Consider the following 24,174-nt stretch of genomic DNA (forward strand, 5'->3'; position numbering starts at 1 on the left):
CCATAAGTATCCGAAAGATAATAAGAAGAAGAAAGATTTAAGAAGACGAAAATTTATAAGACGTAGGCCCAGTTGCAGGAACGTCTATAAGGATTTAATGTCCCATTAAAATTTGAAACAATCATTTCAGGAGGGAATAATAGAGTATTAAATTTTCAATGGGTAATTCAATTTTAACGGACTTTTCTGCAACTGATCGTTAGATATATTTTTAGTTCGAAATGTTTGAGTAAGATTCACTTTTTGTAGTTAATTGAGAAAAATTCCTCACTACTAGAATTTTTCTAGGAGACATTGCTTCTTGCATTATTTTTAGGTCTTCCGAAGTCAGGAATACAGAACCTGAATCCCTTGTGAGAATGGACTAGAACCGTACCTGGCAAAAATAATGAAGAATACACAATTTTACTCCCCTTTTCTCCTGGGTGGCATTAATTCGCCTTTATAAATTTTCAGAATATTGATATTTTTAGATTTTTATATAAACATGGCGTTAACTCAAATAGATATCGGCTAAGTAGATTATAGAACTATAATTAATGTACGTAATAAAAATGCCTATGAACGAACCGGCAAACTGCAGTCCAGGACTGCAGAAAACGTAGACTTTCGGTTCAACTGCACTACACTTTTCTGGAGTTTCAGTCCAAATTGACAGTCCTGGACTGCAGTACGCCGGTGCGCGTATAGGCACTTTAACTATTGAATATTTTCGTCTAATTCTTTCCAGAACGAATTCATTATTCCATTGATGGAATTTTCGCGGAACGAAATAAAATAATCCTCCATTTATGCAGAGACTGAACAAACAAGTTGAGCATCTGTTGTTCCAGTAAATCCTTTTGTTGGTTAGCATGGACCGCAACGTTGGTTTGAATGCTAGTTAATAAATAGGCTCCGAAATAATGATACAGTTTCTCGGATGGAACAACATTCTATTATCTTACACTGAGCTTGTTTATCGTAACTGCGAGTAGTTGTAGAACTGCATACAACATTTCACTGTGTTGAGGATAACATAAGGTATTTTGTTCGGAATGTTGTTTTGCTTTTAGTCTTTGAATATATGGTAGTTGACTCCTCTCGAGGTTACCCTACGCGTCGATATATTAGTTAAAAGAGAGTTGAAGTGCAGCCATGAACGTAAACGTTAACGTTATAAGTGACATCTACGCATGCTCATTCGTCCGTTTTTAACGTTAACGTTAGCGTCAGCTTTACGGCCTACGTAAACTAGCGGTCTCCCACGTATACCTTAAACATCGACGTACGTTAACCGAACGTTAAACGAGTAGCACCGATGACTTGCGAATGGCCGAATTTTGATTGTTCAATGCAATTCTCGATAACCTCAAACTGTCATTGTTTACATTTCCTGTGTATTTTCCAGAGATATATCTCTGGTATTTTCTCATAATGAACGAAAATTATAGGAAATCAGCAGTGATTTGAAAGTTATCAAAAGGATTAAGTTAAATTACTTTGTTATCAGATATTCAGTACACAAGGAAATGGCTGAATCTACACTGCAATTCTCATGTCTCTAACACTTGAACATTTCATTGATAATAAAATACTTCCAAGCTGAAAATTCTCTTTATTAGGCATATAAATCATTAGAACATCAATATTCCAAATGTTATTCCAGCTGTCGAAGCTCAATATTAGATAAAAGAGAGTTCACGCGAAACGACAGCAAAATCAAATTGATAGGTTATGTTTAACGTCTGACGTTTCATGATGGCAGCACTTCAACTCAAATTTCATCACAACCCGTAAACGTTATATCTGACGTTATTTCTCACGTTAACGTTTACGTTCAGGCTAACGTATTGTGCACACTTCAACTCCCTAATAACTTCTTCTTCACGACCTATTTCCATTGTATAAATTTTTGTTTCAAACATTTTTCATCGCTATTTTTCATGAAGGCCCGGTACTTTCACGTGCGAATAAATAAATTTATTCGCATTTATTAAGTCTTATTCGTAAGATTAGTAAAAATGCAGTCTTTTCACTTTCAGATAGTGTTATTCATCGAATAAATCTGTCATTGAAACTTAATTAGAAGAGTTTATTTGTCATAGATCGAATGTTGGTACGTCATTATTCGTTGAATAAAATTTATTCGAAGGTGAAAGTACCGGGCCTTAATGTATCAGCACCAATTATAAAATGTTAATATTTTCGACGTCTAGCGAAGGAGGGATAGTGATTGACGATTTCCACAAAAACCAAATGAAGAAAGATTTTGTTCATTTTGGATTTTAGGTATGTATATATAAGACTTTCAGAGTAAAATCTAAGAAATTCATCATTTTTTAAAAGAGCATAATCCTTTTTTTGTACAGACCGTTGAATTGTCGTGATAAGTATGAATAGATGACTACTTCATAGTACATAGTGTGATAAGATGGTTACATATCACTGCGACCTTAAGGTCTACTGTGCCCCCCATCAGAGCTGTTCTCAGCTTCCTCTACAGCTCTACAGCCCGCCCTCCAGCTCCAGAGTTCCAAGGAACGTCAGTATCTGAGAGGGCTTCAAGGAGTCTAAGATCTCATTCCTCCTATAATTTTCTACTGCGAGACATTCCTTACGCATGCTTGCAATGGTGAGGCATTCTTTAACCAGGTGAACAGAAGTTTCCTCCTCTTCCCCACAAATTCTACACTTGTCAGTTAATGATTACCTCATTTTCATCATATGCTCTCTGAGGCGACAACAACTTATTCTTGCTCAGATCCAAATATTTCTTAGATCTTGAGGTTTGAGAATTCCGGAGGAATCCCTTGGAATGATCAATTTCTGGAAGATTCCTTCAAAGTGTTTGTCTTTTGGTTCTTTCTTCTCCAGAAACTCTTTCCTAAAGGTGCATTTTTCTATACTACAGAAAGTCTCTGGGTCAGTAAGTGGCGTTTGTGATCCCTTTTTGGTGAAAGTGTTGGCTTCCTTGTTTCCTTTGATTCCAGAGTGACCTGGATTCCAGAATAAGGAGACCTTGTTGTTCTTGCCTTCTTCATTCAGATTCCTTCGGCTCTTCCATGTCTGCTTTGAGTCGATGACATAAGAGTTCGGTGCTTTGATAGCGGCTTGACTATCATAATGGATCGCTATATCACATCCTTGATAGTTTCTTCCAAATTTATATCCACGCATCTTTCGATTGCAAGTATTTCTCCTTGAAAAACACTCGAGCTGGAGCCTAACAATGGTAAACATTTGTTGCTTGCCCTGTATATTCAAGCGCCAGCCCCTTAGATACCTACTTGGTGCGAGTAACATTTTCTCTTAATTGGGCAGAGAATTGTTTAAATCCTGGTATGCAATTATTGGTTCCTGATAACTCTCATATCATCCATCACTAAATTCTGACTAGATTTGGCTCTCCTGATGTGTACTCCATTATGATGTCTTTTGAATTTTCTGTTTGAGTTTCTATGTATTCGAAGTTTTTGTGCTTTCACCTTATCCATTTCACACAAATCTTCAAATATAAATAGCAACATCTTCGAAGATGAAGAACTAGTAAACGAATTAAGCTCTAGTCAAATTCTTTCGAAATCCCCTGAATCGACTCGAATAGGAATACCAAGTTCATTTGTAGGATTTCCCCAACTTTCTTCGACTTTGCGAAGTTTGTTTGTGAAAGATTACGAGGGTATTATAATTTCAAGGTATTGAACGCAGATGTCAAAGCTTTTCGATAAATTTATAAGTAAATTAGTTGGATTATGACTGTTTTCAAAAAACTTGAATTGTATGGTACGGTCTAAAATAGTATTGTAATTTTTGATTTTCAAACTCTAGAAATTTGAAAAATATGGTAATCGGAAGAATGGCGCAATGCAGATGAGCCTCTTTTGAGAATAAGCCAAAAATCATTGGAAAATATTTCCATTTATTCACATGGAAAAACAAAAAACAATACTCTGTTACTGTCAATAAAAAAATACATTAAACGTTGTCAAGCAGGAATCTCTATTTCACTTTTTGAGCACTTTCTTCTCCAGTTTTCTAAAGTTTGTTGGATGTAAATTGAACAGAGTTGATGATAAGCAGCAAGCCTGTTTAAGGCCTTTTGTCACTTTATATTCTTCACATATTTTATTTCAAACCATATCCTATATTGATGGATACTATGTGTCTGCATCATATGCTCATCCCCTACGTAACAACAGCAAATAGAGAATTCGCCTTTATCAATTTTTTGAAAATGTAATTGATCAGAGGAATTTTGATTGACTGGATCACATTCAGCATGCAAAAAGTTCGAATCTCATTGTAGAATGTATATGAGATGAAATTCCGATGTTGTATTTATTCGCTCTACAGCGTTCGCGCTATGAAAGTTTCTAGAGGCACTTCATACCCGTACTGTTAAGCCTAAAGGCAATAAAGCTCGAGGCAAATTAAAATAATTCACGAAAATTGGCGAGACGTTAATTAAGTAGGAGAGGGCGTATTCCCATTGTGCGAGGAGCAATGTTCTAACCGACAACGGAAACAACTAGATGAATATAGTCAGACAGAATAGGGTACAGAACGCTTTTAGGTGTTGCAACTAATTCATAAGCTATTTATCTTTGTGGCATCACGTGAAAGTCGACCTGTTTCAACCGTTCATTGAATTATCGAAGTTTGATGAGTTAAATAAAATCATGAGCGTGAATAACACTTTGGAAACATTGTATTGTGAGTATAAGCAGACAGTGGATACTTATTTACCTGGTTTCAAGAACTCTAATCCCGGGTCTCATCCACACTTTTCCTTGGAAAATAATATCTTGTTCCTGTAAGGGTTGTTCATTTTTTCATATTATTTATTCCAAATTGAATAATTTCAAATTCAAGTGTACAAAATAGTGATGTTGTTGGACGTGGTCTTTCATTTCAAGGCTTCTTTATTCAGAACCATTGTTCAATGGAGTTGATGAATCAAGAAACTTGCAAGGAATTTCACTGATAGTCTATTAAGCGACTGTGATTACATTTCAAAACCCCGAATTCTTTACACTGTGACGTTATCAAAAACAACGAGATTTCAGTACCTGTAGCTATTGAATTTCAGTAAATACCATAAGCCTATGCTCTCGAGCAATTCAAAGAGGAGAATTTGCTTGGGACAAATCATGAAGGTTTTCACACTGAATGTAAAATACAAAGGAAATTTCAATTTCCTTTGCTCCAAGAGATGGAGGAGAAAACTTTCAGCGAGATCTGATGCTTTGAGGTGATAGCATCCGAATGAATAATCTCATTATAGAAAACCACTTCAAAAGTTTGATGATTCACGTAAAATAGAAGTTTAGGGCTGGAAATAACTAACTTGATCGCAAGGGTCGTCGAATTTGTTGAGATTGGAATTTCTATCTTATAGCAGAGGTTTTATGGGTAAGAAGAATGGAAAGGTCGAAGAAATATTTGTTCGGGTATGAACATTCAGTATTGAAATTAAAAATATCCCAAACCTTGCTTTTGAACGGGAGAGGGTCTCCTGTTCTTCAGTTGTTCGAGGACCCATATGTTGGGGAATCATCTCCCATAGATATATCAGTGGTTATTCATTAGAAAATAGGAAAAAAAGAGGAGGAAATTAAGAAAACTCCTAACATTGACAATTCAAGTAGGTATACCAAAATTAGTCATGAACAAGAAAAAGTTCAGATGAATAATAGGCGCCGGTAAATACAAGAATTTTGAAGATTCAAGCCGAACTAGCCAGACATTATCATGCAGGGTGCCAATGGTAAGGAGATTTCATCAAAGAAGAGTAAAAGCTGATGTCACCTGAGCAGACCGTCTGCTCACACACAATGCATTGCGGATATCTGCTCAGGTGCCAGCAACAAAATACTGAACAACATTCGGCTGCAACTGTTTCAGAAGGCCCTTTCCGAAGCGAAATACAACCTGGCAAGTATGCTTTATTGAACTGAGGTGGAAGTGCTCCTAAAATCGTTCAGTAAGTATAAAAAACATCGTTGAATACACATGATATTGACAGCAGTCATATTAGGTATTGATTGTCCGAAAAATGAATATGAGATCACCTCTCAGTCGGCGATCCTGAAATGAGGTTATACCGAAGATACAGAGTCTCTCTTCATATACAGGACGGATGGGAACATAATGCGAGTAATCCAACGCTGTACCACCTACAGCTGCTCCATGTCAGCCTTTAGGAGAGGGCACCAGGCAGGAATAGCAAATTCGAGGCTTGGTCTTATATGAGTCTTGTATAAGCTACAACAGAGAGTGTGAGAACAACCTTGGAAACACTTCGAGATCATAAACACTAGGCTCCTTGCCCTGTATGTTACCTTCTTTATAGGAGAAGACCAGCTCAAGTCAGGTGTGATGGTCAATCCTCATGTGACTCTGTCGTAGCTAGCTGATGTCCACCCAGGACATCAAATTGGCTTTGCTTGCCAATGTGAAGAACTACACACTTTCCAAGGTTTAGTGGAATCAACCAATTCCTGGACCAGTCGGAGAGAATATTTAGGTCCTCTTGGAGCAGTTCGTAGTTAGAGATGGGATTGTTAAAAATCTTTACGTCGTCCGCAAATTGGAAACAAGGTGATCTCAAACTTCGGGGTAAATCGGCTGTGTAGACCAAGAAGAGAAGAGAACCCAGAACTGCCTCCTGGGACACACCGCTAGTCACAGGTCTAGGCAAGGAGAAGCTGTTTGATACCCTTACGGAGAAAAGCCTCAATCCACCGCAACAATCCTCTGATTCCAAAGTGCTCAAAAGCTTGGAAAGCAAAAGGAATTTGCAGAGTCGAGGTAAATTATATCAGTGGATATACCGCTATCGAGAACCTTGGTCCATTGGTTCATACTCTGAAGCAAGTTGGTACTGACAGAGCGACCGGGCAAAAATCCATGTTGTGTATCGGGAAGAATGCTTTTTCCAGCAAGAATTTGGTCATATCTGCTGCTATCAAACGTTCGCATACCTTCGAAGCGACGGAAGTTAAGTATATAGGACGGTAATTATTAGGGCACAGTTTGTCACCCTTGTTGAAGAGTGACAGACGCACACAGCCAGGAAGAAGGCGACCGTCCAGATTAAAAGGATGCAGTGAAGTTAGGAAAACTTTTTCGACAGATACTCTCTTCTGAGTGAAAATTGTAAGAAAACAAAAATTCACTTTACTGATATTTGAGATGCCCTTGGAGTTCAAAACCATTTACAGCTTGTTAGCAATTTTGAGGAACCCAAACCCTAATGGGCCTGGCCTATTCAATTATCCCAGTTTTTTTTTCATAAAAGAACACATGTATAAGAAATGTTCCAGACAATTTATGAACAGCCAGGAAAAAGTTATACCTATCAATTCTTGAGCAGTGTAGGTATATGATGTGATATTAGCCAGATCCATAATGCATATGGATTCGAATCGAATCCAGATTTCCACTCTGCATTATCAAAAAAAAAACACAAATGGGGGATTGTGCACGAATGAGAAATGACGTATTTTATTCGCTTTAAAAGCAGTTCAGCAGCAGCCTTCTTTTCGGCTCCGAAAATAGAAATCGTAAATATGGAACCAACAGAGCAATTTTTGCCGATTATTCGAATCCAGATTGCGTCCACATAAATTATCCTGGAGTGGGTCGCTAAGGCCCTCATTTATTTTTCCATATTCGACGTCCTTATCAGAGCCATCTTGAGTTCAATAGAAGAAGTTATCGTGCTCTCCTATTCATTAGCTGGCACGGAACAATAATACCATTCGCAGCATGTAAATAATTTACCATATTGAAGCACGGCCATTATTATCGTCGTAGTGACGTAAATGGCTTTGTGTCGGCCATATTAGCGAGGAAAATTTATCGTGCACCGATAACCGTTCAGCAGAGGGACGTTAACAAAACATAGACATATATCTGGAACATGTACTTGCGATTGTCGTGTGACTGTTCGTATGAAGGGTGGATTCAGTGATGTTCCACCAACAATTGCCTATCTCTTCACCGTTCCGTATTGGTTTTATCCCTGCGCTAGGCAACGTGAGATAATGGCCGGAATATTTATCAACCCACGGAATGATAAACGTTTGAAAAATGGAACATATTCGGTTGATAATGTTCACAACCAAACTTATGATGTAAAAATTTATATCCATGATAAAAATATTTTATTTTTTCACTATCTACTGCACGCTTCATTACATTTCGCATTCACAGGAATTCTGTTTGGAAATATATACACACACATATATATGTATTGACCATTTTATCTGCTATGCGAAATATGTGTAGCACAAAAAGAATCAGAATTCAACATATGGGTAGCGCTATTATCAAGGATTATTTGCTTTAGTGCACCACACTTGTTCATAAATTTCAACTAAGGGTTCCTCCAGATCAGTGAGAATTCTGGGCCCTAATTGACAAAACCTGATCTTAACCTGTTTCTTACTCTACCTATCAAACAATTTTCCTTGAACTCATTCAGAAATTAATATTACAGTATCTAGTCAATGAAATAAATAAGGGACGGGTTATAAGTATGATTTGGAATTATCTGAAAACTATGAACTGCAATCAATAAATGTTATTGTTGATCAAACTTGAATATCAAATACTCTGAAATGAAGACAAAAAATGCTGTAAGGAAAAACAGAGTAGAACATTTTCAAAAACCTTGTCAATGGGGGGACTGAGACAATTATTTGATAATAATTATGCATTAGTTCAACTTCCAAAAATAATATCAGATTTCCATGTGCAACAGCCTTCAGGACACTTCAAATCAACTGTATCATCCTCTGACTAGCTAACGCAATACTCATTGCTCATGCCATACCGTTCCGACACCTCTGTCAGATAAAACGTGTCATGGCCACTTTGAGGGTACATCTATGAATGCTTGCTACCTACGACTGAGATTTTGGACGCCGGCGAACATTAGGTTTGTTCGTAGAGTGGTTTGCAACGGTTGTGAACTGTACAGAGCAAGCGCAATTCCATTTTAGGGCAGCGAAAATCCATTTGCGCTAGCTCCGTACAGTTCACAACCGTTGTGAACGTGTGAACCACTCTACGAACAAGCCTATTATTTATTGGATTTCTGTTGCTTAGGCCCTAGTAACCGACAGGCCTTATTACCCGCACCTACCTTAGTTATTTATGTACCAAGGACGAAAAACTGCCAATTAAAGTCGAGCTAGCAGGACAATATAGACAATTTTTTTTACCTTCATTCTTGATTTATATTAACACTAACATTCAGACCACGTACCTAATTCGCTGGTAAAATCTAGCCGATTTTGTAAAAAATAAATTGGACAACATCAAAGGACAGTTATCATCACAAGCACTTATGTTTTTATCAAATTCTATATTCAAAAAATTTATCTGATATCGGTTAGGGACGAGTAGCCGGACAAAAAGTGTTTGCGGACGAAAAGTGTCTGCGGACGAAAGGTACTTGTCTTCATAAATAGTCGACTTTTTGTTCGGAGATCAGTACGTAAATGCCTTTTTTTTTCCTATATGCTTTTTTGATATTGTTAAATGTCATTACATCTGACGCAGAATTATAGGATACTTGATTATTGCTCCCTGCAAGTACCAGCACATGAAGATTCTGTGGACGATCATGAATCAACCGAAGGGCAAGAAGAAAGAATTTGTTCGGTGTTTGAATACGGTAAACTTGCCTGAAATGGCAAAGTAAGTAAGGCTGCTTTAGCAGCGATAACATTGTAGGGAAATGAACAAAATACAGATTCTACTAGTGAAATCTGCTGGCTTGAAGAAGGTTCTTTCTGTTACAAACACCTTGAAATCTATGTTTAATATCGAGTCTTCGTCGTGTAGTTCATCTTATTAGCCGATCTTGTGATCTTGTTGTAGCACTTGCTTTTCCACTCCCATGACTATCAGTATCACTATAACTAGTATGATGGCGATTCTAGGATTTGGTTTTAAGAAGTGCTCGGAGCACAAAAACAGTTCTTTAACAAGCACAAGCTGAATCACAATATATATAAAAAGGTACTAGATACGACTAAACCAGTTTTTGGTCATTTAGCCAATTTCCAAAAGTATCATGTTTATTTAGGGTATGTAATATATCCTGCTAAAAAGTGCTCTATTTTTAAATTTCCATTTTCATCAGGACGAATTCGAAGCGTGTCCAGTGTTGTTTTTCCTAACACAGCCACCCAATTAGAAAATCCAATATGTGGGTAATTGTTCATACGAACCTAATCCCTGTTTACTTTCTGAGTGATCACAGTTGTCGAGTCCGGCGGCGATCGTCAACTGTTTATTCAGTTTGGGTCCCGTTCACGTGTGCTTTTCAGCAGTCTGTCCTTCCGGTAATGTCCGTCTATCAATAATGATTACTGTCACTGTCGTTCGGATTATTGAATTGTGCAATCGCAAATTTTGTCATCCACACCTGCGTATCTCTCCGTGATCATCCGGATAGAGTTTATCAAATAAATAGAGCAAAACACTACGTTCTATTCGAGCACAGAATAGGTCTATCGGATTAGGTCTACCGACGATTGAGAAATGGAATTTTTTGTTTAATTTCTTTTTTCGTGTGCGTTGTTTCCACGCACTGTCAATTAATTCAGTTTTGCTAAGTATTAGAAATTTTAGTGCTTTTTAGGCTTGAAAGGTCCCGAAATATTTATACAGGGTTAGTCTTTGACTCGTACCTACAAATATTTAAACCGTAGATTCTTGATGTCGAAAGAAAAACTTTTTTCCTTTATCATTTTTGCCAAATCGGCTGAAAAATGTTATTTAAAGTTCTATCTCACAAACGGTTTCATCAAATGAAATGAATTTCAGAATATAGTTTTTCCTTTATTTGATGAATCTCCCTTTCGAACACAAGATATCACCCACGCCTTCCAGTTTTCTCAGTATGACCATTACGTACCATAAAAGTACAAAAATTTCAAAGAACCCACTTCTTGCAACTAAGTTATATTTGAACGTTTTGTAAAATGAAAGTGTACTTCATATTTTCTCGTATAATGTGCCGTTTTCGAGTAATTTGATGTAAAAAAAATTAAAGAATATCTGTGAAATTTAAAAAAATTTTGTACTTTGGCTGAATACAACTGTGTTTAAAAGATCCACAGATGTGTAGTGTCACAGATTTGGCTACTTATTATAAATATGAAGGTAATATTGTTTTTTCAGAAGTAGCACAGCTCATCATGAAAACTTAAAATGGTTATATCTTTTTATCAGGGCAGAATCGGAAAAAATGGTGTAGAAAAAAATTTTTTTTTTTGACCTCAAAAATCTACCGTGTTTTTTCCAAAAGAAAAACCTTTTTTCATTTTTTCCCATTCGGTCCTGATAAAATGATATAGCCATTTAAGTTTTATAATGAGCTGTGCTACTCCTGAAAAGCAAAATAAGTTTCACAATAACTAGATAAATCTGTAACAAATATAGTATGCAGTATATCATTTGAAAAGAGTTATTATATAGGGTTTTTCAACAAGAACTTTGTTTTTCACTATGGCCCCACCGGAACTACATGAAAGTTTTGACATTTGGTTTTCGACATATCTATAGTAGAAACTTGGGCAATTGTTACAATGAATTCCATTCCACTCAAAAATCGTTTCAAAATAATAAAAATTCACTATGAAAATGGTGGATCTGTAAAAGATTTACAGATCGGTCAACATAATCGAGAGATGTTAACAACTAAATTTTGGCCTATTGATGGTATGATGATGTTGAAGATATGGATATCACAAATAAGTGGTTTCAACAAGACGGTGCCACAAGTCACATATCTACCGAAACAATGGATTTATTGCAAACCAAATTTCCTGATCGCATAATTTCACGAAATTCAGCCGTAAAAGGGCTAGCTAGATCGTGCGATTTAACACCGCTGTAACCGTGGTCGTGGTGGACATTTATAAGATATCATTTTCCATTCATAATTGCCAAACCATCCTTTTCTGAATAAAGTAAAAATTTTAATCATTGTCATCTGATTTGTTTTATTTTGATTTACAAAACAAAGTTCTTGTTGAAAACCCTATATAAGAAAATATGAAGAATATTTTTATTTCACAAAACGTTCAAATATACATTAGATAGTGTCCATTTAGTTTCAATAGTTGGGTTCTTTGAAGTTTTGGTATTTTTTTGGTACGTAATGGTCATAATAAGAAAACTGGAACATGTGGGTGATATCTTGTGTCCGAAAAAGATTAATCGATTTAATGAAAAAACTTATTCCGAAATTCATTCCATTCGATAAAACCGATAGTGAGATAGAACTAAAAGTAACATTTTTTCATTGTTTTTCAACAGCTTGTATGTTATGAATTGAACCGATTCGGAAAAAATGGTGAAAGAAAAAGTATTTCTTTTGATCTCTTTTGATCTGTTAATATTTATACGGGTCAAAGCCTCACCCTGTATATGTTCGGGTTCATAGCGTCGTGCGACGTTGTCCGATGCCTTCTCTCCACCTCTTCGTATCATCCCATTGACCCTGACTCAAGTCTGTCGAGCTCATGGCCCTTGTCACTCCCAAAGTTTTCTTTGGTCTACATCTTTTTCTTCTTCGTGTAGGTACTATAACCTTCCTTAGCAGTTGAGTTGAGTAACCATTATTTCTCGGTTTTCAATTTTTGACAAATTTGCGTTCGGCGCTTGAGGTCACAAACTTGGATTATTCATTAGGCCAATATCCTAAATAAGTCTGCAAAGAATCAGAACTACCGGATTTGACGTATGCTGTGATGTATAAAGTTACTGGAGTAAATGTAATTCATAGTTTACTCTTATGTTTTGTATACTCAGGCAGAGAGCCCACCAAATTAGCGTAACACTGACATGGCACATACATGACTAAAGCGATGCATAATAATAACTGACACTTCACTCAGATGTGTGATATCTGAAAATTATGAATCGCCTTTGTCATGTGTGTGCCATGTATGTATTTGATTTTTTCGAATTACGAATCCCGAGAAATTTTCCAAAATTCCATTCTACTTTGAAAGTTGTTCAGTCTTCGAATAGACATTTCTTCTCATCAGAATAACCGAAGAAAAAACAAATCTCTGATATTGAATAACTTTTCATTCGGTACATGAAATCTATAAGTATAAAGCTAATCTACTGTTTAAGCCCATTACAGAGAAAATCCAATCACCAAGCACTCACCGCAAAATGGCCATAGCAACCAGAATATTTTTACATTAAAATATATTCTACCAAACACAATTCAAACAATCCCAAACTCTCCATCATCTTTCGAAAAACAAACTTTCTTAGGATTAATCAATATTTACAATCTGTTAACAGAATGAAAATATACTCACTTGAAACATGGGTTGATTGAAATTTGCACTTGCTGGTATCTGGACATTATAAGAAATCTGTTCGAATTCAGGAGTATTATCGTTGATGTCTTCAACTTTAACAACAACTCTGGTAGTAGAGGTCAGAGGTGGCTCTCCATTGTCATTGATTGATATCTGGAAAATGATAAATATCCGTATTAGTTTTTACTTCACAACATTTTTCAATTTTTATATTCCCCACCGCGTAAGCGCATAAATCGTGCATGAAGCCCTGTAAAACAAGATTCCCAAAGGTCCTCATTAAATGGTTAATTAACGAAGTGAAAAAATTATACGAAATGAAGTGAACATATCCACATCATCCATTTAGGAGATGAGCTTCATCAGCTCGTTAAAACTCTGAGAGATATGTAGGTACATGATAGATCCAGAGAATTTGTCAGTTAATTCCTCAGATTGATTCAGATTCAATAGGTAAAATCGCTAATGCATTCAGATTATTTACTCGAACAAAAAAATTTGAAATGAAATATGGAACTTCAACCCATCTAATAGTATGGTCTTCATCCCAAGCATGTTAAAAGAGCTTGGATTTTTCAGTTCCGCCCCGTTGACCTAGTTTTTGGTAGTCTTCAATCTTGTCACTTATTTTCTCATTTTTTCGTATAACTTTCTAACACATGCAATAACAATGGTCATTATTTCTGGATGTTGAATTTTCGTCGTATTAGACTGTGGTTGGATCTTATTCACCTTTGTTTTAACCTCTTTCAAGTACGTCGGAGAAAGAAATAGCCCAATAAATTCTATAAGGATCTATTTGATTGAAGAGTTTTCAACTTCTTTACCTTCGGAGTTTTCTATCGGTAATTTTTGGTGTAACTCTTTATCTTGATGAGTTCTGCCTTCTGTGAAAAAACAATAAAAACACCCAACTTTATAAACAGCCTGTTTATATTTCGAATTATAGACACTGAGAGACTTTTCGAGAAATTTTGTCATGTGGAAATTCATTGACAAAATCATTTCACCTCGGAAAGTGAATAAATTGAATGAACATTTGTTCTTCAATGAAAAAATATTCCTATTCTTTCTCTTTATTCTGACCAATAAAAATATTTTGGCTTTTCGAGATGACGAATTGAATTATAATGAAAACCTCATACAAATTACTGGTTTCTGACGTAAAATACACCTTCTCACTTTTTGAACTGATCACTGAAACGGCGTAGAACAGTCTTAATATTCAATGATTCAAATCAATGTTTGAACGAAAATAAATAACAGCCTGATCAAAAATAACGCCTTTTTTTCGTTTTGTCGCTGTATTCGAATCTACTATACTTCATTCAAATTTATTTTAGCAGTCGGTTGGCCATGAAATGATTTTCTCAAGTTTTTGTAACTAGAACGAAGTTAGGTTGGCACTCATGAAATGTCGTTAATGTCATAACGCCGTTGCCACAACTAATATCAATTTTTATTATGAAAATGCTGAAAGTGATTGAAAAAAGTGAGGACGGGGTTTCAGGAAGTGCTATTTAGAATTCAGGTCCGCTCATTCAAATAGTTATACCCTGATATTCTAAAATCCACAATAAGTCAGACGGTAGCGAACATATTCAATGTAAGAGAATTTATATAATGTTTCATCTGAATCTAAACGACTTATATTTCAGCTGGATATTTCCACAATCAGAAAGATTGTGAATGAAGAGGATGATAAAGAATTTCCTTCTATTGGGAGATCCAAAAAAGTGGTGGCATTTGAGAATTTTATGTTTGAGTGAATTAATGCGAAAAGTTTACTACAGGATTTTCGATAAATGTCATCGGAGAATAAGTTCCCTAAAATGGATTTTTCTATTTTTCATTTGACTTGTCCCATACAATGTAAATGTCTTAAGGTACTAATAAATACCTAATTATTATTATTACATCAATGTATTAAGATGAATACTGTTACTTGTTTATTCATGTGAAATTTTTGTTCAAAGGTGAAGTTCATTCCTTTTACTTATATTGATGCAAGATGATTTTTGTTGAAGAATTTAACATTTTTGTAATTATCTGTTAATTCCTTCGGGAGATACCCATTCCCAGCCACTGCATATGCATTTCATCTTCGGGTTAATATTTTTGAAATCTACAAGTGATGTAAGCCAAAGAAGATAACGAACATTAACTCCCCTCAAGCTAGTGCATAATATGATATTATATTGATCTCTTGTATTTTCCATGCTAATAAGTGGATTTGGTATGCCTTCAATCAGTTTGTATAAACTTCAATTATGTTCGTCACATATTTTCCGAAGGGATTCGACATTGTGATAAAATACGTAAAAACAGAAACTTTTACGTAGAACGGGCAACATAGCGTTGATTTAAAACCCAAAAATGTTTTGACAAGCTTCATAACCCCACATTTTCGTACTATACAGAGTGAAATGTGTCAAATTTCCATGGCCAACCGACTGCTAAAATAAAAGTGAATGAAGTATAGAAGGAATGAAATTTGAATTTCGCAGCTTTTTGTATTGACAGCACTTTTAAAGCGACATCTCGTTGTCAAATGTGTGAAACACAGATCAAAATATAGTCGGTTTTTAGTACTATGATGTGAGGGCGTTCCCCATCTTTCTCTTTATAATCTTTGTCAGATGTTCGGAATAAATCCACATAAGGGTATGTTTTGCCTCATTGGAGAAATTTTTACGCATCTCCCTCGGCTGGAGTGCGTGACCAGATCAAGAATTCCTAGGACCTGTCAGAGAGCGAGTTTGTCACGTACAGTATACCTATTCATCGGTGTTCATACAACATCGATCCCGGCAGATTTAAATTTCATGGGAGGAATGAAACCCCGGGCGGTTGTTACACACTTATTCCGCAATTTAAACTCCAAAGCTGAACCGGGATCTAATCGGTTTACTTGGAGTTTATAATGTCCCCGAAATATCCGGGTGCAGCTCCCATTTGGCGAGGTTCCTGATGTAAGTCGCGAATTTTCCGTCGATAGTGGAGGAAAATCGATTTTGAGACATAGCAACGAGACGGCGGAGAAAGTAGGTTTCTTACATATTAAGTTCCTAATATCTAGAAAAGGCTGCTTTTCATGTACTTTCATCGTGGAAGATGGGTTTTGGAGTTCTTCTTGACATCGATTATGGGAACAAAGGGGACTGGGAGGCAATCTCATTTTCTTAAATTAAATTCAAGCGAATAAATATTTAATGAGTTTTTTCGATAAAAGATTGGTTCACTCGATCCAATTGTTCACAATGAAGGTCTGCATTAACGGTTTTTCCAGGTTCCAGTACTTCAAAGTTAAAAATTCGGCGAATATGTCACGAAACATACAAAACTGTTTTTTTGGTATGTGAACTTGGCTTTGCAGTACTTTCTCGTGATTAATTCTACTTTTTGCATTTTGTATGATTATATAGAACTAAGTTTTCTTCTACAGTTTGATCATACGATCAAAAAACAGTTAATATTATCTATTATTACTTAATGTTGGAGAGTAGAGGTACAAAAACCTAGATATTCACAAGTTTACAAAAAAGAAATACCTATTCCACATATAGAATGAAAAAGATTCTAGTTTATTAACATGTCCTCGAAGATTATTTCGATTGAACTCAAACAGATGACGCAGATCAACTCCAAATTTATTATTCACGGCACGGTATGTCATAATTAAGTCACCTCTTGCACGGCGATCCTTAAATGATGTCAACCCAAACATTCGCAGCCTGGCAGCGTAGTCGGGTCAATTATAGGCAGAAAAAGGAATCCTCGTGCACCACCTCTGTACCGATTCCAGCAGATTTTCATCACCTAGTAGAGCCACCCACCAACCATACTCAAGAACTGGTCTCACGTAGCTCTCGTACAGCAATCTCATTGTACGGACACTGCAGAAACTGAAGGATTTTTGGAGCATGTAAGTTATTCTCTTGGCTTCAGCACATACAGATGAGATATGATCAGACCAGTCCAGGTTGGAAGTGGCGATCAACCCTAGGTCCCTCTGCTTCTCGGCCACTTTAAGTGTCCTGCCGGCAAGTGTGTATGGTACGCAAAGGTTTTTCTTGCCCATGTGCAAGACACAACACTTGTCACTGTTGAGCGGCAATAACCAGTCCGTCGTCCACTGAACGATAGTGTCATAGATTGAGCTGCAGCTGATTGGTTCTCATTGATGGTGATGGTACTCCATATATCTCAGCGTCATCAGCATACAGAAGGCACTTGGACCCAATGAAATTAGGACAATCGGCAGTATACAGGATAAAAAGAATCGGCCAAGCATGCTCTAATTTTTTGAGCAATCGTGTGTAAGGCACATGGTTGAAGGCTTTCGAGAAATCTAGATATATAACATCTAAGGTGGTAAGAATCAGCAAATTCCAAAAATTGATCTGCCTAGATACGCTCAAATATTTTGGCTATTGTTGAGACGAAACTTATGGACCGATAATTGGTGGGCAAGGTCTTATCTCCACCCTTGTGAATCGGAGTTACAATCGCTGATCGCCAGTCAGATGGTAAAAAAGATGAGGGGAAATATCCTATAAAAAGGGGGCCGTGCGTAGAGATCTTCAGTTCTTTGAAAATGTCTTTTATTCATTTTTTTCAAATGGCATACTCTGAGCGTTTTCTTCTGAGAAATTTCATAGCCAATATTTCAAATCTGATAGACTGATACAAAGTCAAATAGCATTATCTGTTGATCTGTCAAAAACGCAAACACATTTTTCTTGTCCGAATATTTTGGCATTTTATCTACGCTAATCCTGGTTGCCACCCTTAACGAATTACCCTGTACAAATTGTACACAATAAGAGTGGCAGGCATTACTCTATTTCAAAATGTCCGTTTCATACTCAGACTCCGAGAGTTCCTTCTCTTAACATTATTCGCATCAGAATTAATTGCAATAAACTTGGCGCAGCTAGATTCATATCCTTTAGTGTAATCGTCATGGAAATGGCTACATAACTACTGTTTCCCATTTTCCCTCAGCATGCATTGATGAACAGATGGACCGAATGTAGAACCGTGTGGAAACTTCTGTGCTCCACAAAGTCACGTAATTACTGGACTCTGCACAGATCTTCCCACATCGTTTTTGATGGAAATTACTAGTAACAGATGAATTATCCATCCGAGAAGAATATTGGAAGATAAATCAGAAATGATCAGAAATATTATTGTCTCATATATGCACTTTGATTGAATTAAGGATAATTTATTGTAGCTGAATGTTCCGAAAAAGGTTCTTTTGAGAATGATCCTAAATCTAACATCTATAAGAAGAAACAGATTTCAGTTGTTTTCGATATAAAAATGCTTCATTGCCTATGTATTTGATGATTCCAACTCCAGTTGACCCAACGTCAGCTCTTTAGGAAAATGAATAAAGTGTGTCAATTTGAAGAGATACCTCCTTTAATATCTCTGCCCTCCCATGCAAAGACAAGAAAAACAAAAGGGGTGAACTATTTACACGATTGGCTCCAATCAACCAATCAACTCTGTGAGCGTGGTGACAGCAACCTTTAAAATCTCAAATGGGAAGGTAGGTTGAGTGACACCTTGTCTTGAAAGTAATTCGATTGCCTTCTAAAATGAAAAAAAAATTCTTAACATGGGTTGGGCGGGTAGGTCAATAAAAATCCTAACGGATAGTCAAGACACGATTGAATCTCTCGCAGCAGACAAATGCAACTCGGCACAGGTATTTGAATGCAGATCTAAACTCTCCAAATTGGGAAGTTGAAACAGACTGCAACTGTTTTGGGTACCTGGATACTCTGGCCTCAGAGGCAACAAAGTATCGGATGCTCTAGCCAGAGAAGGCGCAACATCAGCACTTATTGGCCCGGAACCAAGTATAGGAATTTCCAATTCCTTAATCAGGGAACGGAACAACAGCTGGATAAGGCATAAGGTCCTGGCGCAACAGTCCTGGACTGCGTCACTCGCGCAGGGCTATTTCAGTGTCAGTCGTTGGCTAGGATTTTCTAGAACCAATCTGAAATCTATCATGGCGGTTTTCAAAGGACATTGTAGACCCAGAGATCATCTTAAAAAACTTAGCATCGTCAATGACCCGCTCTGCAGACTCTGCTTAAAGTAGGACGAAACGATTGAGCACATCCTCTGTGAGTGCCAGGCGGCGGACAGGGTCAGACCTGGAGTATTTGGTTCTCCGAAGATGGTCCTAGAGGAACTCGAGTATCACTCCCCTCCGACATCATCTCCTTTTTGAGTAGGATGGGACTGGAAGGAGAGATCTAGCTCTACGAGCTTGCCTGTGTGCTACAATAGACCGCTTGGTCGCAGTGGCAGGTTTGGTTTATATGTCCAACACAACCATCAATCAGTAATCAGTAATTCTAAAATAACAAAAAACTAGAAGAGTTACGATAGCAAGAGTTGCAATGAAACATAACAATAAAGAAAAATTTTATTTTAAAAGATTTTTAAAATGTTTTGTAGGCAAAAATATAATCTTTTTTAAAATGAGCCCTTCGGTTTTGCAAAACTTCAACTTGAATTTCTCGGCGTGATGTGCGTATTATTGCTTTCAAATCTTCTACATCTCGAGACTGTATTATACATAACCGACTTCAAATGTCCTTGCAGGAAAATATCTAAGGTTATCATGTCTGAAGGCGATGTGGCCATTCAATTGGCTTTTTTCTATCAATCCATTTCTGTCAGCGAGCCATTGCCTCACTGTATGAAAGTATTGAGGTTAGGCTGCATTTAGCTGAAAGTAAATGATTTCTACATATGAAATGGAAATATGATTCGAAATTTACTGCGGCAATGGATAAAAGATCATTTCTAAGAGAAATGGTTTGGTAAGAGAGGCCCGATTGAATGGCCACGACGCTCCCAAGACTTGACACTTTCAGATTTTTCCTCCAGGTATCTTCGAAGCTTCTTGTCTTGTGTACAAAACGAAGCCCCGAGATGTAGAAGAATTTAAAGTAAGGAAACGCACAGCATGACGAGAAATTCAAGTCCAAATTCTCCAAAACGTACGGGCCAAATTTGAAAATAGATTATAATTTTGTCTACAAAATAATGGACAACATTGTAAGAATCTTTATAGTAAAAATTTTATTCATTATTCTCAATTTTCATAGCAACTCTAGGCATCGTAACTATCTACTAATTTTTTGCTCCTTTTTCAGAAGTACTAACAAAAATGGTGTCACTCAATCCCCCTTCCCATCTGAAACATTTGGAAAGCTACCAGGATTGATACAAATTGATTGGATCCAACACTGTAAAATGTCCGCTCACCAGTCAAAGTTTGCCTCTTATTTCATTTTTTTTTTCATGGCTACAAGATATTAAGGGTGGTGGTGGTACGTCTTCACATTGACACACTGTATATGCGAATTTATTATTCACAATGTTAGTATTGATTGGCAAGTGTAGTGGCTAATAGTTTTCTCAGACAAACAGAAAGAAGAGGAAGAATTTTTTATCAGACAGCAAAAACGTTCAAACTACAGAAAGGTTAAAATTTAATTCTTATCTATTAGGAGAAAAAGTTTTCCTTCAGCTCATGAAGATAAAACCATCTGTAATAGGTACTATGAAATACACACCGGAGACAAAATTTTCAAATAATGAATCGAAGATTTTGAATCAGCCCCAATTTGTTTTTTTAATTTCACTGCACCTGAACGCCAATTCGATTAAATCAATGGGAGAACCCACATTATTGAGTTCAGTAGAGAGAAACGAAGTCATTCGACCGTTTTTCTTGTGGAGGAGCGAACGAACGAGCTTGAAGCATTCAGAATAACAGAGAACGCAAATGTTTACCGAAGACCCACAAACAACGCACAGCTTATTCGAATTCAACATACGCGAAGTTGGCTATTCAATCAGCAGAAAAACATTTCACACAGCTGTAGAAAACGACAGAACAGCAATCAGCCAATTGTGACGAACTGGCTGGAATCGAATGTCTTTTTGACGAGTTTTTGATGCGGAAAAATTCTTTTTCCATCAGAAGTGATGCGAACGACCATGGGGTAACTTGAGTAATAAAAAAGACTTTTGCGGAGATGGCCAAGAAGTAAGGCTTCTTCAAATAAAAGTTGTTAAAATAATCAATAAGGAAAAAGAATAGTTTCCCTAAGTGACAAGATACAATTCAGCAACGAATTCTCACTGCGAGATCAATTTCCAAGCATTTTCAAGGATGCCTGGGCTTTCTCCTTGCTATTTTGCTGTAAATCAGAATCTAGAAATCCTAGATACTACATAATAATATGGGGGTTATTCGTGATCCTCCATGTATTTTCTGTCTTCACATTAAAATAATGTTTTAGGGACACCCTGTATATTAGAAAAACAAGAATAAACCTACTTTTCTCTATTTCATTTGTTGAACGAAGTAGTATTCATGATACCGTTAATTATTCATAGTGTATGATTGTACAACTATGAATGAATTATTATTATTATTATGAAATGGGATGATATTGAAAACTTTTTCGAGTACATTGAATAACATCGAAATTATTTTTACCTTCAATATCGAAAAAATATGTCGAATTCCAATTAAGCCTAAAGAAGACGTTCATCATATTCAGAAAAATTTTATATAGGATGAGTCTTTGATGCGTAAAAATATTTTAACAGTTGATTCATGAGGTCGAAAGAAACACTTTTTTCCCATACCTACTATTTTTTTCCGATTCGGCCCTGATAGAAAGATATAGCCATTTTAAGTTTTAATAATGAGCCATGCCACGCCTGGAAGAAGAAATTACACGAAAATGGCGCATTACATGAGAAAATTTGAAGAAGACTTTCATTTTACAAAACGTTCAAATATTCATTAGATAGTACTGTTTGTATCCCGTATTTCTGAATAAATAAATAAATAAATAAATAGCGTCCAAGTTAGTTTCGAAAGTCGGGTTTTTGGTATTTTTATGATAATCATAATGAAAAAACTGAAAGCGTGGGTGATATCTTTTTAAAGATTCATCAAATAAATGAAAAACTATATTCTGAAATTTCATTTCATTTCATTCGAAGAATCCGTCCGTGAGAGAGGACTAAAAATAATATTTTTTTTATGGTTTTTCAAACCTGTATCTATCAAACAAAATAGTTATTTTCCTATCAAGTGCGGAAAGTGATACTTGCCCGCACGAAACTGCCGTTGCCCGAACGATGCGAAGCAGAGTTCGGGTAAGCAGTTGAGTTCCTACTACTACTACTCAACTGCTTACCCGAACTCTGCTTCGCATCGTTCGGGCAACGGCAGTTTCGTGCGGGCAAGACACTTTCCGCAAGAGTTAGGAACAATATTTTTTCTACAAGCTCTTGAAATATATAAATATATTCAATTCACGAAACAGATCATATCTCATTTGATTAATTCATATATAAAGACAGACGTAATTCTGCATGTCATTACTATGGGTTTCTCATCGTTGACGTTCTGTGCATAGAAATATGATAGAATTTAATTTATTCTATAATATTTGCGTGCGGGAAAAACCCCTGCTAATCCATTCCCGCACGCATTTGCGTGCGGGAAAGAAATAGCAGGCGTTTTTCCCGCACCCTTTGGGAAAGTGACTATTTGCAACTTGGAATGCGTGCGGGAAAAAGGTTGAACGCGCACGCTTGTAGAAAAACCCTTTTTTCTATATTATAGAGTAAATTAAATTCTATCATGTTTCTATGCACAGAACGTCTTGCCCGTCAAGTATCACTTTCCGCACTTGATAGGAAAATAACTATTTCCGAATCGGATCAGTTTGAAAGATACAGGCTCTGGAAAAAACATAAAAATATTTTTAGTTCTATCTCACAAACGGTTTCTTCGAATGAAATGAAATGAAATTTCAGAATAGTTTTTCATTTATTTGATGAATCTTTTTCTTTTGACCTTAAGAGTCTATTGTTAAAATATTTGTACGAGTCAATGACTGTATACTTTAATTATCCCTCACATTCAACATAGGTTATCAAAGTAACTCTAGATTAATAATTAGACTTCATCGGACTTTCTCTATGAAAGTGACTATGGGGTATTATAATACAGGCTAATTCAAAATGGTTCTACAAAATGATCATCGGTTATCCCCCATAATATCAATTTCACCACTCTTAAGCGTACAATTCATGTTTTGCTGCAATTTCGTTGGCAATAAATATTGAATATTCTTTTGTTAGTTTCATATTTGATTATAATAATAACGAATTCAATCTACAACCACTCATATAAGCTCTGTATTCTGCATTCATCTCCAATATGAAATTATTTATTATATTTCTTCATTTCATTTCGTATAACAGTTTCCAGACTGAAGCTTCGCCCATTCAACCTATATTCTCATATTTATTTTCAGAGTAGGAACTGACAGCCGTTTGTTTCAGGATAATTATATTATATTTTTCGAAAATCAGATTTTATTTTTCTCCGAAAAGCCAGAATGAATTTCAGGGAATTTATCCTGTTATTGAAATGATTAGACCTTAATTATGTAAGCGAATGGAAATGTGGATTAATAAAAAAACATTCCCTTCCTTTGTGGCGCTTTCGAGTGCAAAAAAACCGAAGAATTGCAAAAATAAACTGGAAAGGCAGAAAGGGTGGCGGCGTACCATTTCCATATCCAACGGAACAGACAACTAAAGGGGATGAACTCCATATACTCACCTCCAAAACGTGTTCGTCCTGCATCTCCCGATCCAGTCTTCTGGACGTAGTGGTAATGAGACCTGAAACAACGTAACCTAATTACTTTTATTGTTGGAGATAACGGGTTCGATACGGCGGTAAAAAATAATTAGC

At 36.4% G+C, this 24,174-nt stretch overlaps 1 protein-coding gene across 8 annotated transcripts in view; it reads right to left on the minus strand.

Moving 5' to 3' along the window:
- Window positions 1-24,174, minus strand: part of LOC123315147 (fat-like cadherin-related tumor suppressor homolog) — a 526,180-nt gene that overhangs the window by 59,668 nt on the left and 442,338 nt on the right. For all 8 annotated transcript variants that reach the window (XM_044900731.1, XM_044900730.1, XM_044900729.1 and 5 more), the window contains 2 exons: window positions 24,040-24,101; window positions 13,341-13,496 (listed from right to left, as the gene is read on the minus strand). In XM_044900731.1, the coding sequence (XP_044756666.1) occupies window positions 13,341-13,496; window positions 24,040-24,101 (218 nt within the window). The remainder of the gene's footprint in view (window positions 1-13,340; window positions 13,497-24,039; window positions 24,102-24,174) is intronic.

Source organism: Coccinella septempunctata, chromosome 6 (genome assembly GCF_907165205.1).
Source record: "Coccinella septempunctata chromosome 6, icCocSept1.1, whole genome shotgun sequence".
Taxonomy (NCBI): Eukaryota; Metazoa; Arthropoda; class Insecta; order Coleoptera; family Coccinellidae; genus Coccinella; species Coccinella septempunctata.